General features: G+C 37.0%; 1 protein-coding gene across 2 annotated transcripts in view; it reads right to left on the bottom strand.

Annotated features, from left to right (window-relative positions):
• Positions 1 to 2,267: 2,267 nt before the first annotated feature.
• The window catches only part of EDEM3 (ER degradation enhancing alpha-mannosidase like protein 3), a 67,742-nt gene continuing 49,348 nt past the window's right edge, over positions 2,268 to 20,661 (bottom strand). Inside the window, exons 16-20 of one of the 2 annotated variants that reach the window (XM_080824092.1) lie at positions 19,931 to 20,087; positions 17,642 to 17,833; positions 16,080 to 16,245; positions 11,901 to 12,086; positions 2,268 to 4,897 (exon numbers count right to left, since the gene is read on the bottom strand). In XM_080824092.1, coding sequence (XP_080680218.1) covers positions 4,488 to 4,897; positions 11,901 to 12,086; positions 16,080 to 16,245; positions 17,642 to 17,833; positions 19,931 to 20,087 — 1,111 coding nt within the window. In that variant the 3' untranslated portion in view covers positions 2,268 to 4,487. The remainder of the gene's footprint in view (positions 4,898 to 11,900; positions 12,087 to 16,079; positions 16,246 to 17,641; positions 17,834 to 19,930; positions 20,088 to 20,661) is intronic. The other variant, XM_080824093.1, reaches the window with a different exon arrangement.

Genomic DNA, 20,661 nt, shown 5'->3' with positions numbered 1-20,661 from the left:
TGCTACCATTTCTAAACTTTAACCCCAAATGGGAAGAAAGTGGTCAGGTGGGAAGGTAGTGGCTGAGTGAAAGGTGAGCCCAAACTGTAGCGGGGGTGTGAGAAGGGGTAAGGACAGAGAAAGGGAGAAGGTACACTGAAAGGAGCTTGGGCTCAGGAAAAGATCCCATCCCATTGCCCCGTCACCAAATGTGGGAATTTAAGTGAGATGCTTAGAACTTCGGGTCTCAATTTACTCATCTTTAAAGAAAGCAATTATCAATAGATAATAGTAATTACGATTAGGCCTTTCAAGAGGTCTGTGCTCAGAAACTCTGGAACAGTACACATGAGAAGCACAGTATCCCAGGACCTGAAAGTGGCTGCTAAAAGGAAGCGGCCCCAGGGGCGCCTGGGTGGCTCAGTGGGTTAAAACCTCTGCCTTCGGCTCAGGTCATGATCCCAGGGTCCTGGGATCGAGCCCCGCATCGGGCTCTCTGGCAGGGAGCCTGCTTCCCCCTCTCTATCTGCCTGCCTCTCTGCCTACTTGCGATCTCCGTCAAATAAATAAATAAATAAATCTTAAAAAGTAAATAAATAAAAGGAACTGGCCTCACTGGAATTAACAGGAGAGGCTACATTGACTTTGGATGAAAATAGCAAAAGATTTTATTAAGTAAACCCAAAATATAAACATGTCACCAATATTGACACTGTGAATTATTAACTCATCTCTGCTCTGAGGGTCCTTGGCACTATTTGAGTTGTGGAACTCTTCAGTGTTTGTTTCTATACCCTAAACTAGCCCCAGATTTACCCCCCTGGGGTAAAAAGAAAATTAAAGGGAAGACAGACTGGTGAAAAAATTTTTTTAAAAGATACCAAAGTATAAAGATAGGCAAAGTGATGCTGTAAATCCAAATTAAAACTAGACCAGAATATTTACATATTTTATTAAATCTTTACAATCAGTAATTATAATCAAATACACAATTATATACAAGGATTATATACATTTTGCCCAGACTTTTACATCACAGTACATAGTTTCCCTTAGAAATATTGTATACATTTATCACCAAACAACAAAATCCAACAACAGTAGTGTTACAGCACCTGTTAGTACAGACATCTTTTTCATAAATTACATCATAAGAAAATATACGGCTGTAAATTGGGCTTTTAAAAATGTCTTTTATAAAATCTGAACATACAATATTTCATTCACAGAATGTTTTTTTTTCTATGTTCTGACTGAAGCCTTGTGCATAAAACGACCGGTTGGAATATTTACTAAATCAGCTCCCCCCCACCCCCCACTTCCAAAATTATAAGCACTATCTGAATTACTTATGCTGAGCTTCCTTTATGATGAATCTGGCATGGGGTTTGGTGAGAGAACAAATGCTGGTTTTATTGTAAAAAGGGCTATGATGGTAATTTAAATTTTTTAAAAATTCTCAAAAGAATAATTAGAAATTAAAACCAGAGAGCACACATTTTTTCATTTTACTCTCTAATACTGTGAAGAAAAAGGGGAAAGTATAATGTCAAAAAACAATTTGTTCTGAAACAACAGTTATATTCTTGTTGGAAGCCTATCAAAGGTTAAAAAGAAAAGAAAAAAAAACAAACAAACCTACCCAACAAAATATCCCATCCTAAACATATCTAGTAAATTACAATTCTGTCACACCTACTTTATGGGAAAATTACTGCAAATTAGGGTGTATCATTTTAACAGACTTTCATAAGCAGAAAAAGCTACAGCTATTTTTTAGTTAGGTAAACAAGTTAAGTTTTAAAACTTGAAAATACCTGAATTAAATACTTGCTCTAATATCTAACTTTTCACTTTCAGATAAAATCCTTACTTGATTCCAGGTTTGTAAACATTGTATAAATCCTTCTTAGTCCAACAATTTTATGGCTGTGGTGATCACTTCAGCTCTGTTTCTATGCAGTCAACATTTAACTGAGGTAGACCAGATGTTTCTAAAATTCAGGGTCTCATAGAATCCCCTGAATATTTAGGAAGTAAATAAAGCGTCTATCAAAGGTATTTAAAAAACAAAACATTAAAAAAAAAACAAACACCTAATGCTGTTGGAATTTTTTAATGAACTCAAAAAACAACTTCATGGCAGTACGTCAAATAAGAATGTGGTGTTAATGATAACGTAGGGAGTTCTGAAGCTGAACATTACACCTTCTCAAACAGGGAAAAATCAAATATGATTCCTTCTGGGTGTTAAGTATAACTTGTTACTTTTTTTTTTTTTTTTTTTTAAGGATTCACTTATATTAAAAAAGTGAACAAGTTGCTTCTAGACTTCAATGAATGGCAACAACTCCCCCTAATGGCCAAAGTCAGGGAAAGTAATAAGGGGGCTCTCGTATACCATGAGATCTTTGCTGGGGGAAAAAAACCATGTTGTTTTCTTAACTTAGAAAAGTTGAATTTAGACAACAATGGCTCTGAGCTACAAATACAAAATCAATGTATATAAGGCTTCTGTAATCAAAGTCTTAGAGGAACATCTGCTCCTTTTCTCCAAGCCCCAGTCCTATAAATCAAGGCAAGTCAAGTAATTAAGCTTCAGCTATTTTGGCAGCTTTGCAATTAATATGAACAAAGTACTATGTCTATCCTTCCGTATACTGTATGTATTATAGTTCTATCTTCTTACACCAAATTTCACATGCAGAAAGACTAAAATATCCATTTTAGTGTCAGGTTTAATTAAGGGCCAATAAAGGTCTTATACTACTACTCTTCCCCGCCCTCCCCCTAAAATGTGAATTCTCTATTAGTTTTATTATTCACTGACCCAATTATATTCAGCTGGAATTTTTGAAAGCAGCTATTTATCCCCTTAGAAAAGATTATGTTTACTTGGGATCTAAGACATACTGTACACGAATATACATAACTACAATACAGCACTGCTCTCCTTTTAACAGCTCCATATACAGTTTAAGTTCATCAGTACCTCAAAATTGCATTTTAAGAAAAGATTATTATGTAATGTCACGGTAAAGAGAAAGAAAATTAAGTCTCACAAATATTCCTTTAGAACTGATTTAGTAAGTTTAAAAAAATAAATAAAATGAATAAAACCATGATTTCAACTACAGGGCCGTCTACAGGGTATCAACAACAGATTTTAAAACTTAAATGTGGCCAGCAACAGACTGCCACCAAAAAAAAAAAAAAAGGAAAATAAATTCTCATTAAGCTATATGGCTATATGTTAGTTGCCACTGTGTAAGTTTCTTACACAGGTTACCATAGATTAATTTTCAAGTCCATATCAAAAGGAATATCTGTTTTAAAAAAAAAAGTAAAAAAAAAAACAAACCTCAAAAACCATGATTCAACAGAAAATGTGACAGATTCCTTAGGTGCATCTTTAGAAACCATAGTTTCAAAGAAGAAAAATAGTCGTTTCCCTAGGATTTTTAGATCACTACCACAGTTTCATTATGGCTCCCTAAAATAGAAAAATGGAACAAAATGTATTCAGCTATTGGCGGTATGGCCCTTGTGGCTCAAATTGCATACTAAACATGGGATGGAGTAAGGCTGATGGCTAGAGGTAATCACCTCTAAGAGAAATGAACCAGAAAAGATTTATAATTTACCCGACAAGGATAGAACTTTAAGTTCCATTTCAGAGTAGTCATGGCTTTCCCTACGGAAGGCCCAATGGCAAGTTCATATTACATTATAGTTTCTCCCTTGTTCCATTTTTCCTAAGTATTAAGTAACCAATTTCCATAATATACTATATGACCTTTTTACCTGGTCCCAATGATTAACCTTTATGCAGAGAACTCACTGAGAAAGTACACTGGGTTCACCTTTGGTTTAAACAAAAAGGACGCTGTTAAGAGAGGGAAAAAAATCAAGTCATCTTGATCATTTGTTTCACAATGAAGCAAGTGAAAGTAATGAGCAAAGGCCGTTTTCATCATAAATGCATCCGCTTCATAACCACTCAGGTCACTTAGAGTGTTTTTGTGAAGGCAACAAAACCAGAATGCCCACAATACTCAGATGTATTTTCCCAAAAGAGCCTCTAACCCCCCAAATGAGGAAAGTCAAGCTTCCCTTAATTAGAAAGCTAACAAATTCCTATTCTCCACTCCACCATTAACTGAATTTGTTTCTTGTCTATCCAGAGACTGCACAGAAATCTGGCTCCTAGGAATGCCCAGCAATCTTTTCCTGGCCTGAGGTGCTGCAGGGTGGTGTGATGCTGTCACAGGTTGGGAGTCAGGATAGGGGAGGGACTGTGAGTTTCCATTTTGGATGGGACGGTTTTAAGCAAGGTCAGTTCTAACACAGCATGCTCCAGATTCCTATGATCACTATCTCAGTCAGAACGTGGTTACTCATCACCATACTTAAAGACTCCCATTAGAGAGCCTGCTTAGTATCAAGGTGTCTGTGAACCACAGTTTGCCTTTTCTTTTTAAATACCTACCACCAGATTCTTTAGTGAGTCATAGTTCATCTTTCTCCATCATTTCAAATGCTTCTATATCTTCATTCCAGTCTGCTAATATGGAGTCTATAGGCTGGACCTTTTTACCCCAGCTAACATTAGGATTGGAATCTTCCTCAGTTTCTGATTGTTCCTGGAGTTGGTTATCTAAATCTGTACATTCACCATCAAGACTTGTAGTCTCATGGTTCTCCATGGGGTTAGAATTCTGTTCAGAGGCAGAAACGCTTGCAGCATTGTCCGTATCTGCCGGAGATGATGATTCTGGTTCTGAGTTTAGAGAACTTTCCTCAGGAGACTCTTGATCAACCAAATCAACCTCCTGAGAACTTGGAGTAATCTGTTCAGCACTGTGATCCTGAGAATCGTTCTCAGAGGATGGTTGTTCTTCATTTTCCATTTCAGGATCTGTATGTGAAAGAAACAAGCTGCATGCTAGTTTCCCACTCAAAATATTTACTATGGCAGTTTTAAGAGCATACTGGTTTTCACAATAAAATGAAGGAATAAAAGAAAAAGAGAAGCACGTTAATGCAAAACAGTGAATATTAACATTGAAGGGTAAAAGTACTGCCTTCAAATAATAATGTAATCACATTTTTCCTTTATATGCATTTTGCAAAATTTGACAGTACAAATTAATATTCTTCCAAACTGAAAGGATGTCTCTAGTCATCCATCTAGACTGCCTTCAATGGGGATTAGTTATGCCAAGAAATACACTAAATAATACTGTTAAAATGCATATAAATTTGCACTAGATGTCTAAAGCTTATTATTAAATATCTAAATTCAGAAAAGCTTGTACATGAGAACACATGAAACAATAAATTTTAAACAGCACTTATCACTATGTTGTAAGATAATATTCTTTTGAAAAGTGGAATTCCACTCAGTAAGCCATGAAAATGCAGATAATTCAAAACTATGGATTTGAGGGTACTAATGTGGTTAGATAAAGTATTTTCATAAAGACAAGCAAGAACGGAGATTATTTATTGTATTTCATTATTGTAGGTCTATGAATTATAAGATATCATTTTAAAATCCACTGGGAGGCTGAAGAGGAGGTTAAACCTCTTGTACTGAAGATACAGTGAAACCACTAGAGGCCTTCTATTCAGGGCTCCCACAAGAAAGTGTGTGACTCACACTGATGCCCCCTGCCATGTGGTCCCCGTCTCTGCAGGCAGTCCGCTCGTGGGTCCTGAGTGGCCTCTCTCAGTGCGGCAGGCACTGTGCAAGGTGATACCGTGAGGCAAAAGCCAAACACCAGACCTGCCCTAATGGATCTTTTAGCCCAGGTGGGGAAAACATTTACAAATAATTACACAAAATCAATGGAAAAGCGTAACTATGACATGTTTTATGTTGCTAGGAAAGCTTACAGAGAATAGGAAAGAGTAAGGAGAGCCGAGGGTTTCCTTCAGAAAATGACACTGAGCTGAGATTTAAAAGGTAAGTAGAGTTAATGAGTCAAGGAAGGAAGGAAAGACGGACATATTATAAAGCCAAAAAACTAAAGGAAACAGGCATGCAGGAAGGTACAGACAGGTGTGTTTATGTATACCCTGATGAAGGATTACCTGACTAGGGAAGTTTAAGTTCTTGGGGGCTGGGCAGTCCCCACACTCTCTCTCTTCTAAGCTGTGGAAAAGGTATACTTTAATTCAACAATTAGGAAAATCATGGTGGGGACCAAAGAAGAGAAAACAGGAGCTGGCCGCTCAGTTACAATAGGCTACCCTAAGTTCAAGGGAAAACAAAAAGAAAAACCTTCAGGGTTTTTTCTAGATTGTATTAACCTGGCTTATAAGTATAGGAAAAGATGTAGTACTGTCTGGTCTAGTAATAAAAATTGTGCTTTTGGCAAAAAATTACCCTACGGATACAGATTATGCAATAGATTCTGGAAATCTAGCTAAAACAATAGGATAAGAAAACAGGAGAGTCAGTATAAATATAGGAAAAGAATAGATCAAATTGTATTTTTAGACAGTGTTGTATATTTAAACTCAAAGCAACTCTGAATTTTTAAAAATAACATTAAGATAATAAAAGAACTTGAAAAGGAGGGTAAAAATAAAATAAGCAAATAACCTCTCTATAGTAAAAACTAGTTAGAAATAAAGTTAAGTACCCTTTTCATAATAAAAATAAAAACTATAAAATGATCAAATTTACTATGAAAGGTATGAGACCTACATTACTTAATACCATAAAATGTTAATAAAAACATAAACTAAGACCTGATTACATTTACAGATAGTAAAACTTTCTACTTATATGTAAAGCATACAACCATACAATTCCAAAATGAACCCCATCTCTACTTTTTTTTTTGTTTTCTTTTGGGACCAGATAGAACTATTTGGAAGTTCTTATGGAAGAATATACATCGAAGAGAAGTCAAGAAATTTTGAAAAGAATTAGTGAGAAGGGAGTTGCCTTATCAGGTATCAAAATACATTCAAAACAGCAAACTTTTATTATTGGCATAGGAGTAAACAAACAGATTAGTTGAAAAGAAGAGCAAGTCTTTCCAGACTTTCCAGACAAAAGAAAATATATAAGACTATCTGACAGATAGCAAAGGGGCAGCAATCAGGAAAGTAAAGACGGCAGTTGAAGAAACAGAAAAGACAAGGAAGGAGTTAGTGTCGCACTGTCTCACGGCCTTGTTCTACGGGGCGGGTCAGCATCCTGTAGGGAGCAGCTGAGTCCTCAGAGCATTAAACTACATCATTAAATTCAGGAATGGTGTATCAGAAACACACACAAAAAAATGAGGAAAATCTCAAGATACAACGACAAGAAAATGATTAAGTTTTAATAATAAAAGAACAAGGGAGACTTGGCAAAGACTTAAGAGACTGGATGTTCTACAACCACTGATACGTCTGTCCGGCCAACATTTGCTGCAAGCACGGATTATAGAGATGAGAGCAGGTAAAGCAGCAGGACTTAATATGAATGTCAAAGTAGAACAATATTAAAAAGACCCTTGGAGCGCCTCAGTGGCACGGTCCTTTAAGTGTCTGACTCTTGGTTTTGGCTCAGGTCATGATCTCAGGGTCCTGAGATCAAGGTCCATGTCCAGCTCTGCACTCAGCAAGGAATCTGCTTAAGACTCTCTTCCTCTCCTGCTGCCCCTCCCTGTTCTCTCTCTCAAGTAAATAAATAAATCTTTAAAAAAAAAAAAAAAGACACCCTTACATTTCACCTATGAGAATAAGAGAAAATTCCATTAAGAAGGTGGTATTTAAATGGGTGTGCAGGATGCTAAATGTCCTCAAGAAGAAATGGGCCATGGGCGTGTGGATAGGGATGGATAAGCATCTCAGAAAAAGGAAGAGATGTACAAATGCAAAAATGCATGAGAAAACATGTCAGGCTATAGAAGGGTGCAGGTAAGTATCAATTCGGCTTAACAAGAATGCTTCAGAAGCTCCTTTCCAGGCAAAGAGGCCTTCTGCATACATATTCAATTTTGCAGTTCAACTTTAGGGCAGATTCACACCAATCAAGTTCAATGGGGGATAATCTTGGGAAAAGTAACACGGCTAGACTTAAATCTTGAACAGTTCGAACCACGGGACCTTTCTTTTCTTTTCCCCATTTTCTCTGCCCGCCTCTGTATCAGGCAGATATACATATAGGAGCAGGACTGAAAACATCAGTCTACTGCTCTCAAGGCACCATAGACCTACACTGTAAACTGAAAGCATGATAATGTATGGAACCTTCAAAATGCTGATTCATTTCCCCTTGAAAATACTACTGAGAAAAGGAAACGGATTCTTAATTATAAACTATCAATTTGGATCTAAATGTAACAGCACAGTGTCATTTGTTGGTGAGCACAGGGTTGGAATAATTCTTAGAATTTGGAAAGGTGGGACACATGAGAGACAAGATATTAAAACTTCCATGGCGAGCTCAACTATTAGAAGTAGGACTGGTCTGACCCGAGGAAGCAATATTTCCACTTCATAAATTACTAATGCTTTACTTCTGAAGAAGAATGTGTAATAAGATATCTGAACATTTTTGCTAGCAGACAGGACTATTCCAGATATTTCTGTATTAATCGCTGGAACTTCTCATCAGAATAAGAAAGCGAGAGTGGGAGTAGGGGCTTGTTCTGAGGCTTCGGGCTTCTATTTTCTGTATCAACATGTGGGATGAACTGCTCAATTAAAACTGTGTGACTTTATAAAGGAAGTATGCATTTGTGGAATGAGGTTTTTGAAGAGCAATCTGGAGGACATGTTAATGCTCAGATTTTAAGGATGCTAATTATCAGGGGTACTTATATAATCCTACCTAGCTCCCTTGATGGTGTAATATGGTTCATACATAACTGGGAGACTAAAAAAAAAAGGAAAAAAAGGTGCCTTCTTAGTGTTGTTCAATGCTTCTCAAAGTGTAGCTGAGTGGAATTACCTGGGATGCTTGTTTACAATTTCAGATTCTAGTCCTCTGCCTTCTGAGAGTCTGATTCAATATTCTGGAGTAAGACTTAGGAATCTTTACTTGTAACAACAGCATCAGCATCCGCTGATGCAGAAGAGAAATGCGGGCATGCGGTAATGGCGCAGGACAAATGAATGACAACACTAGAGACATCAGCTTCTTAGGATATTTTCCTAAGTGAATAAAGTAGTTGATTTAATAAAACTATTACTGAGTTTCTGTTATACCGATAATTTTGTTATATTGATTTTGTTAACATAGTTGTACAGTTCTTGAAAGAGCTACATAAAAAGGGGAGGGTTTTTTTTTTTTTAAGACTTTTTACTAAACGATCATTCTGTAACAGAATCACAGCTCACTAACTTTAGAGCCCAGCAAAACTTTATAAATAAATCATTTATATAAAGCCCTTTTAACTGCACGGTCCTTAAAAGAATACTGTTCAGGGGTGCCTGGGTGGCTCAATCAGTTAAACAGCTGCCTTTAGCTCAGGCCATGATCCTAGGGTTCTGGGATCGAGCCCCACATGGGGCCCCCTCGTCAGTGGGGAGCCTGCTCCTTTTCCCTCTGCCTGCAACTCTGCCTACTTGTGCTCTCTCTCTCTCATCAAATAAATAAAATCTTTAAAAAAAAGAGAGAGAATAATGTTCAAATAGTATTTTTTATACAGTAGCACACCCCCTCCCCCAGTATTCCTTTGTGACATTTCAGTTACCCGCCGTCAGCAGTGATCAGGAAGCAGATGATCTTCCGCCTCCTGACCCAGCATGAGAAAGTGAACAGCAGCCTAACGCTAGGTCACACTGTCCATGTCATTCCCCTTGCTTCATCTCATCAAGTAGCATTTTATCATCTCATATCACCACAAGAATGGGTATAGTACAATAAGATATTTTAAGAAAAACCAGGTTCACATAAATCTCATTACAGTATATTGTTATAACTGTTGTATCTTATTATTAGTCATTGTTACCAGCCTTTTATTGTGCCTAATTTATAAATTAGACTTTATCACAGGTATGTATGTATAGGAAAACATGGTATATATACAGAACAGTATACCATCAATAGTTTCAGGCACCTACTGGGGGATCTTGGAATATACCCCCCACAGATGTGGGGGCGGGGGAGGCTCTATAGTAGAATTTATCTTTTTCTCTTATTCTTTCTCTGGTATGAGAAGCATATGCTTTACTATGACCTTGGAGTCCTAATCCCATGCACCCCTACACATATATGAATCTTCAAAACAAGCTGGTATTTTAAATACTTTACATTATATTCAAACAAAAGTGATCAAAAGTAATACATGCCAAAACAACAACGTCTTCGTTAGACTAACTCTTACATGGACTAGTGATTTCATCTATGCTATATGGATATGTAACTCATAGGATTTGTTAGGACAGGATCAATAAAGAATTATTATTGTGGGAGAGCTGACTAGACATGAAAATCTAATTACATTAATCCAGATATTATCATGGTATCCACTGAAACAAATTATATGTATATATATATTTGCACATGCATGTGTGTGTATATATACACATACACACATACATATATACATATACATAATTTAAAGCTTAGTAATGCAAGATACTTACTACTATTAATAATGTAGCTTGGAATCATTTTACCTTTTAATATTGCTGCTGAAATTCCAATGGTAGCACAAATGGGGGGGAGAAAAGCAAAGGCATTAAAGAGTTATATGGAATAATAATTTGCCTGTGTTTGATGTGCCTACATGCATATATGTAGGAGAGAAGATCTGAGTTGAGAAAAAAGACTCAGAAAAAAAAAAGTCAGGAACATAGGAGGATTTAAGAAGATTAGAAATCCTATTCTGTTTTGTTTTTATTTATACATCTTTACAAACATTCATCCTATTCACATCATTGTTCTTAAATAGTGGACATGTGGAAGACCCTCAAAGAAGAAGAGAGTAACGCAAGAAGACAAGATAAAACACTGATCTGGCTAGTACCAGATTATCGCCGAATTTTTTTTTCCCCCACTGTTTCACTTGGAAGTTACACTGAATTGAATCAATTACCTACCTAGCTGTCGGACAAACATCCCCAGGGATTCAAGAACCCTGCACAAATCCCACAACGTTAGTCATTTACAGGTAATGAGAGAAATACAGTTCTCTCTGCAGATGCCTCCAGTGGATAAGGAAGACTGCTCCCATAAGCAGGATGGCAGTCTATGGCTGATGGGTCACTTTCCCTCACTCCTCCACTATCCCTGGGCGTCAAACTAAAAAAGAGTCCTAGTGAGACCTTGCATTTATACAATTATTTGGGTTTCAAACAGCTTTCAAGTTACTAACAAACATTTTGGCCTAGAGAGGACTACATACTGTCGCGACTTAAGGCATGCGACCCTGTCCTCAGACATCTGCGAGCTGTAACTCTTGTAACTTATAAATCCCTATGTGATAAACGTACACCTCAGTGGACAGAACCTGCTAGATTTTTACTGCCTTCACCAAGACAGTGGTCATCTGATTATTGGTGGCCTGCTGAAACCCAACTACTATTATATTGTATACAATGTCATTCCATACAATCTTTTTATTCCTTTTAAAAAAGAAATGTAAGATGTAGTATCAGTGTAATTGAACGGTGAACATTTGAGACTGTTTACATTGACTCTCTAGATATATTAGCTATATTTTTAATCACTGGGCAGAACCACAGCAGAAGTGATAAATGTCATATAAAAAATAAAATTCGAAAAACATCCTAAGTCCGCAAACAAAGCAAAATAAATGTTTTACAACTCTTATTTCCAAAAATATTTTTCGAAACCATCTTCTATTTTACCAGTTAACCAAAAGTAACTTTTTATAACTCATTTTTATTACCTAACTAGTAAAATCAATGCTAAGCTGTGTAAAAAACACATGATTTTTTACCCTTACCTCTATCTTTTGCTTTGTCAGAAAGAAGCACTTCCACCTCCTCATACTCCCGGATGGCATCCAGTATGATACTTCCTTCTTTACTGAATAAGAATAGCATGGGGATCTTGATGTCATCTGTGTCTTTTCCATCACCCGCCATCTGGAACAGAGGGGCAGTATCACTGCTGCTCCCCTCATTGTCATCTAGCCAGGAAATGAATACAGCAAACATCAAAACATCTGTCCATTAAAAAGATCTATAGACCAAGCTTTATTATTTTTTTCGCCTGTTGGCGGCATTTATTTTATGCATCAAGAATCATAAAAATGAACATACTTTCAGAGCTCACTAATTCCATTCCTAGAAATTTATTCTGAGGAAGAACTCAAAACAAGCAAAATGATCTATGCCTAAAGTAGTTTACTGGAGTACTATTTGTAATTGTGAACAACTGTGAAATTTTTTTTTTTAAGATTTTATTTATTTGACAGAGATCACAAGTAGGCAGAGAGGCAGGCAGAGAGAGAGGGGGAAGCAGGCTTCCCGCTGAGCAGAGAGCCTGATGCGGGACTCGATCTGAGGACCCCAACATCATGACCTGAGCCGAAGGCAGAGGCTTTAACCCACTAAGCCACCCAGGCGCCCCTATTATAAGCAAATTATAATTAATTACTTAATGGAACACACAGAAAAACAGAGTATTATTATTACATGAAAAAAAGTAGAACACAATAATCCATAATTATGACTAAAAACTTCCATATGGTTATGAGAAAGCCTAGAAATAGAAATATTCAAAGCCTTGGCTTACAATGATAGATTATGAATGAAATTTCATTGCTGTTTAAGATTTCCTTTAATGGCATTTACCAAACTATTAAATGAAAGCTCTTATTTCTATACTGTTCACAAAGAAGAATGATGATCGTGGTTCTTCCTCTCTAAGTTGAGGTGAACACTACTGTTGTTTCACACGGGTGAGGGAACTGCAGTGGGACTGCTAAATACTGTTTTACTGGTGAGGCGGTCACGCCCCCCGCTAACTGTGCACACCAGATGAGAAGCCTGCCTGTCCCTTCTCAGAGAGCTTGCTCTGATAGGCCCTGCTAAGTGGAGAACACCATGTAGGACTCTCCTCCTTAGCGATAACTGACTGGACAAAGCATGGCCACCTGGCTCTCAGTCTCTCTGGAGGCCCCGGAAGTAGCATGCAGCAAGACGGTTTTAGTTAGCAATGGACAGTGATCTAGTAAGGTGGCACAGACTCAGGGCTGAGGCTCTAATTTTAGAATGACCTTTTTGGAACTAAGGAGCAAAGAGGGAGCAAGCTGGTGAGAAGCTGGAGAATGAAGCAGAACTGCAACGAGATGCAGCAAAGAGAGTCTAGGAAGACCCAGAGATAAGAGAGAGAGATGTGAAAAACTCTGGGAGCTATCATGATTCCTGATGACTTTTACTCAGCCGAATTTCTCACTCTCACATTAAATAATCCAGTTCCAGGGGCGCCTGGGTGGCTCAGTGGGTTAAAGCCTCTGCCTTCGGCTCACGTCATGATCCCAGGGTCCTAGGATCGAGCCCCGCATCAGGCTCTCTGCTTAGTGGGGGGCCTGCTTCCTCCTCTCTCTCCCTGCCTGCCTCTCTGCCTACTTGTGATCTCTGTCAAATAAATAAATAAAATCTTAAAAAAATATACAAAAGATTGGGGTGCCTGGGTGGCTCAGTGGGTTAAAGCCTGCCTTTGGCTCAGGTCATGATCCCGGGATCCTGGGATCGAGCCCCGCATCAGGCTCTCTGCTCGGCAGGGAGCCTGCTTCTTCCTCTCTCTCTGCCTGCCTCTCTGCCTACTTGTGATCTTTGTCTGTCAAATTAAAAAAAAAAAATCTAAAAAATCTAAATATATATATATATATTATACATATATAATATATATACAATAAAATTAAAAAAATAATCCAGTTCCATGCAGTAAACAAACCTCCCTTCTTAAACCAGCTTAAATCAATTATTGTCTCTTGCAGCCAAATGATTATTCTAAGATAATTTTCACTTTTAGTACTTGTGATAAGAAACAACTAAGCCCTAATCTGCTCATTTGTATACAATGAAAACCAGAAAACCAAACAAAAAACTTCATCAGAAACAAGAAAACATACGGAAAAGATGTTATAATACAAGAAATTTTCCCTTTAAAAGTGAAATTTCCTGGGGCACCTGGGTGGTTCAGTGGGTTAAACCTCTGCCTTCAGCTCAGGTCATGATCCCCCAGGTCCTGGGATCAAGCCCCGCCTGTATCAGGCTCTCTGCTCAGCAGGGAGCCTGCTTCCCCCTCTCTCTCTGCCTATTTATGATCTCTGTCAAATGAATAAAAATCTTTAAAAAAAAAAAAAAAAAGAAAGAAATTTCCAGAGAGTACGGATCATTGCCTCTTACTTGTTTACCCACTGAACTCAGTAGAAGATTCTGCTATTAACAGCTATTAAAGAAAACAAACTTGACAAACCTTGCCAAGTATCGAATACCATGAGAATGAGACTTACAGTGAAAACCTAAACTACTCCATGTGTTACAGCCCTTATTTTTTATATTTTGTATTTTTTAAGTCTTGGTAAAGAGGTGTTCAAAATGACAGTGATGACAAGTTATTAAATTCTTCAATAAAAGAAACCTCACAGTGTGGAAAATCACCAAGGATGGAGAGATCATTTAAGTTGGGCAGCGGCAGCCTTTTTCTGTAATTGGCCGGAGAGTGAATATTCTCTACTCTTATGTTGCTCGGAAGCAAGCATACACAATATGGAACAAACTGGCATGGCTGTGTTCCAGTAAAACTTTTATTTACAAAAACAGGCAGTGATGCGTACTTGGCCTATAGGCTGTAGTGTGCCAACTGCTGATTTAAGTTATTAAGCAGAAGTTCTCCTAATACTCAATGAACTAATGAAATTTCTGCACTCAATAAATCAGCCCTGAAGTGCCCGTATAGGATAAGCAAAAGGAAGAGTAAATAATTATTTTCAGTGAAATAAATCCTAGTATTTTATTTCAAATGCCTTAATTTTTACTTACCTTGAATTGGAAAAGGAAATCTATCCCAGAAAGAAAGAAAAAATTCAAAATAGATTTCCCCTGTGCGAGAAACTATAAAAACTTAACTTCATAATTAGGATGTGATCTCAGGTCTTGTAGTTCTGAATATAAACTATATACTTAAAGCAAAGAAAAATTTGGGGCACCTGGGTGGCTCAGTCAGTTAAGTGTCTGACTTGATTTCGGCTCAGGTCATATCAGGGTTGTGAAATCAAGCACAGCATGGGGCTCCCTGGTCAGTGGGGAGAGCCTGCTTGAGACTCTCTCTCTTGCCCTCTCTGCCTCTCTGCACCCTCCACCCCGCTCCTTCTTTCTAAAAATAAATAAATACATCTTTAAAAAGGAAAGAAAAATTTATATTTTCCCTGGCAGTCAAGGTCTGCTTGTTATAAGTGATTTTCTATGAAAAATAAAAGAGCAGAACACACTGGTTGAAATACAGAGGTAAAATGATTTCAGTTTGTAATTTCAGTGGAAAAAGACCCAAGGAAATAAAAATTTGCTAGGAACTAGTGCTTATACCTGTGATATGTAAACTATTATACTAAGAAATTTTGTATATATTATTGTCAAACCTTATAACCACCTGAAAGATATTTATTACCACTTTTACTAGAGCTCAAAAAATATTCTATTGAATAAACCAAAACACCAAACCTAGGCCAAGGTCACACCATGATCTTGTGGCAGAGCCAGGAACTGCACCCCAATGTATTTGACTCCAAAGCCTGCATCTTTGTGGAGGAATGGGTATTTTTAATGGCTTCCCACTGGAGGTGACAGAGTGTAATTCTTGCCTTTAGAGGGCTTTGGATCTGAAAGCACATTTTCTTATCTATGCTGTTGGGTGCTTTGGGGTACCCCCACGTTCTAATCTGTCCCCAAGTACTTTTACTGGCCTTAATATACAGAAACCCAAGTCTAGACTTTCAAAAAAGATATACAAGACACAGAAATTATTTGAGAGAGTCACTGGATTACCCACCCATTATGCTATCCAGTGAACTAAAAATAATGTGATGAATTCTGCTAAAATTTTGACAAACACAAGGAAAAATCCTAAAAATGATCTCCTCCCAGTCAACCCAATGGCACAGAGGAATACTCACCAATAACAATGCCACCAATGGCACCAGCATTCTGAATGTTGCGAGCCTTTTCTGCAAACATGCACTGTCCTCTTTGTATCAAAGCGATTTTTCCCATCACTGCCTCAGGGTTAGTAAGCTCTGAACAACCATTGTATGGTTTACTGCTTGCAACAAATCCTCTTGTCTGTCAGAAATATAAGGAAGTTAAATATCCCTTTGTCTTCTCAAATCACTCTCTAGTCAATACAATTCACCATCTAGAGCTTTACTTCATTTCTAATGATAACATATCCAGTATAAACTTAGCAAAAAGTTTTTGTTTTGAACACTTTTGCAAATCATAGTACCCAACCAACATTTTACTGCGCTCTGCAGTTATAAAACATACTTTTTAAAGCATATATATATTTATATATGAAGCATAAATACAGTTTATAAAATATAAATTACTAAAGCTGATCTTTATAACGACTCTAAGGAAAAAACAGAGAATATCTCCATTTTACATATGGGGAAACTAAGACTTGGGTTACATAATTTGCTCAAAGACACCATGTTAGTAAGTGGTAAAGTTGGAATTCATAGGCAGATTCACCTCATACCCACAATCACACTTAAAATAGCTGGGAACCACTTTTAAACCATCACTTATAGGCAGAAAAATTTTTTGAAAGAGGGGAAAAACTGATTTAATCTACATGAATCTGTAAGCAGTTCTCTTCCTAGAATGATTAATCCATCAGAGAACTGATTTTAAAGATACCAACATAAAGATACTATAATATCCCTCTCTCTCCTAGAATGCAAACTCCACAAGGGCATGATCTGCACGAGCTTCATAAACATCATACACAGCTAACATCTAAAACAGGGCCTAGAATACAGTAGTACTGGACTCAAACAAGAGCTGCTGACTGGATGAGTCAATCTATAAACATTTAGAGCTTTAAAATACACACACAAAAAAGGTCTCCATTAGGGGGAATGGAGTTCAAAGAGCATTGGCTTTAGATTATCAGGCAACTTGGGTCTGGTCCCAACTCAGCAACCAGTTACATGAATGTGTGGACTGTTTAACAATGTAGGTCTTTGTTTCCTCCGTTAAAACTAAGAGGCTGGGCTAGCTTGGTGGCCTTCCAAGTTGGCTTGGTGGGACCACTGTGTCATGCTCTCTATGGCCACCTGAGCTAGAGCATCTCTGCTTTTAGTTGTGTTCTACCTTAAAGCTCTAAGTTAGGTTTCTGTTCAATGAAAGGTTCTAGTAGTTGCTAAAAAGTCCAAAAAACCATTTTTAGATAAATTAAAGATACCAAATTACAGAACAGGCCAAGAACTGGACAATATGTGAACAACATTTTAAGTAAAATTTTTTAAGCATGTTGTATACATAAACTATGACTCAAAATTTTCAAGATACGCTTTTAACTTTAATCTGCTTTAATCTGGGAGAATGAATATTTGGGTTTTAGTAGATTAAATATTTAGGTTTAACAAAGTGAAACTACTAAATTATACTAAGCAATGAGACAATACTTACACAATACATTCAATTTCAACAAGCATATTGTAAGTGTACACACCTCTTTATGTTTAGACAGATCTAGCCCAAACTGGGCTGGTCCAGCAGTTAACACTACCCTGCCAAAAAATGGGTGGGAAACAATTTGTACAGCCCGTGGAGGTAGCTGCTGTTCTTTCTGTTGCTGACTTGACAATTCAATCATCTCCTGCATGAACCTCAACCCATCTTCAGCATCAATTGAACTAGCAGCCTAGGGAAAAAACAGATTAATTTTATCTTTTTGAAATGAAAACTTTCAACTTTTTGATGTCTTAAATACTAATGCACTATATAACCTACTCTAAAATTTCCCCTTTCAGTTTCAGTCCCTATCAAATACTTATGGCCTGATTTGTCCTAAAAATACTACTTCTGGAAATATTTTCTGAAAGTACATTTGTAATTTTTTCAACATCTCCTTCACTGTTCTACAAACCACTTCTGATACAAATTGAGAACTGGACTTCGACCAAATGCTGAAATGTTTACTTTGCTTGATTTTTCCACTGCTTCCCCTTATAAGAAATAAACCTCATACTGATCCATACTTCCCTTCTTTGGAATTATGAGCCAGTAATCACACTAAATTCAAAATATATGTATCAGGCTTCTATTAAGATCCCAGCAATGGACTAGGAACTGGGGACAGAGTCTTTCACTTTAAGAAGTTTGTATCTAGAGGATACAGACATATAAATTTACCTATGATAAAATTCTCATGTGGGAAATTAGACTAGCAGCACAGACAAGGGAATGTTTGATTCTGCCAGTGTGGATCTGGGAAATATTTAGAGAATGATATTTGAATTGAGTCTTAACAGAGGAAAAGCTGAAGAATGCCTACTATAGTGGGAAAAAAAAGTGGATTCCTGATACTTCACAGGAAAAGTTAATTGCACTTGGCAGAGTTAGAGGATAAGAGAACAGAGAGGAGTTTGGAGACAGAGACAAGTTCAAGCCTATCTAGATATATCCAGTTTTGGTGACTTAAGAGAATGATGTTAGAGGCTATTGAGATGGCAACCAAAAAGGAAGAGAAATGGACTGAGGTGGGGGCACAAAGAGATAATCCAGGTTTAGACAGAGACTGAGATGCAGACACATGTCATACATATGACCGGCAGATTAAAGCTGAATTTAAGAGTATAGGTAAGAATCAGGGTTACCTACGTACATCTAAGAAATCACATGTACAAAGACAACAGCTGAGCTTGTAGAAACAGATGTGACTGCTGAAGAAGAATACAGAGAGAAAGGGGTACGATCCAGACACTCTGGTAGTGCCTACATTGAGTGGCTGTGGCAAAAAAGGGAAGTTCCAAAGGAACGCACAAAGCAATGAACAGAAAAGTAGAAAAGATATATGTTGCTGGAATGCCCTGAAAGCCAAGAAAGGGGTATATTTTAAAAAGGGGTCAGCCAACAGTTACAAAAAAATTAATCAAATAAGGATTAAGAGGTCACTGGGTGGTAGTTATGCCATTGGTGGCGTAAGTGAACATAATGTCACTAGAGATGCTGCTCTCTCTACTGAGAAGTGACAGTAAGTGAAACATAAGGGAGGAGGCAGAAGACTCTTTAAGAAAGGATTGATATGACAACAGAGATGAGAAAAGAAATCAGAGGGAAAACTAAGGTTGTGGGAAGGCTGGATTTGAGATTAAGGGATACCATGTTGAAATTCTTTAGCAAACTGTGTTTTTTCTCAGAATCAATATACTAATAAGGTGAATAAACTGAAAAATTAAAAGGTCTCATATTATGAAAGCTTTTAAAGCAAAAAACAATAGAATTTTCTCAAAAAGGCAGGTTATTTTTCCTAGGCATAGACAAATACTTGCAAATTTTGATTTTTACAACGAATAAAATACTTAGATTCAGAAGATTTTTGGAAACTAAAATACTGTAAACTACAGAGGTATTGAAATGAATTACTAGCTTTTAAGATTTGCTCTAAAGGGTGGAAAGACAAGGTGCTGAGAAACAGAAAACTCTGAACTTGAGCCCTACATTTGACTCTACTGATTTAAGCAAATTACCCAACCTATTCATGATTTTTTTTATGTTTAATTTTTTTAAATTTAATTTTATTTTTTCAGTGTTCCAAGATTCATTGTTCATTTGATTTACACTAGGAAGGGGCTGAATTACATGGCTTTCCAAGATACTTCCATGTCCTAAAAGTCTGACTCTCTAACTTTAAATCATATATTAAGAGTTTTTAGAAAGCCAAATGTCATTATCTTATGAAAGTTGATGAGACCAAAAAGGGCAGAGATGGTATCTAATTAGTACAGCAATGGCTTACTTGGATTGCATGTTGAACCAACTGGACTCTCCCATCTTTGAGGTGAATCAAACTCACCCCCATCTTCTTCAAGATTTCTAAATGTTCAGGGTTAGTGGCCATGAAATCTCTGGCTCTCAGAGGGGGTTTAGCTCCACTCCTGAAACTCTCCTCTCTGCTAAAAGTAATTATAGGCAAGGCTTAAAAAACTACAAATCAGAACTGGGGAAAAACCTAAGACAAATAAAAATAATTTTAGATACTCGCAAAATTGCTAGTTTTAGAACTAGTGGAACTGGAAAAACTGGAAACAGCTATTTCCCCATATATAACTTAGTTTATTAAGTGGCATAGTCAAATATATTTTACAGTTACCAAAGCATGTATATTATCTACAAGTCTGTATTAGTCGACAGCCTTATAACTATCTGACAGCACAGACAAGGTTGGCTTGGGGATTTGTTATTGATTTCTTCCTTGAAAAACAGGGTTTTCTCCCAATATTTTAAAAGCAAAACAGTATTTCTATCTGTGCATAATAACACTCACTTAAAAAAAATTTTTTTTAAATTTCTTATTGATGGCCTTTCTAATGTAACTATTTAGGAAAAAAATGAATTAAGCCAAAAAATTTTATTTAAAAATGAAGAATCAGTACTTCATCAAAAACCAAAATCAAATGAAACAAGAAACTATATTTTCACTACGTAGAAACTATAGATTAAAGGAAAAATACTTTCAAAAAAAAAAAA

This window comes from Martes martes, assembly GCF_963455335.1.
Source record: "Martes martes genome assembly, chromosome: 15".
NCBI classification, from domain to species: Eukaryota; Metazoa; Chordata; class Mammalia; order Carnivora; family Mustelidae; genus Martes; species Martes martes.
The sequence above is the reverse complement of the archived record's forward strand: the minus strand, read 5'-3'. Positions and strand labels throughout refer to the sequence as shown.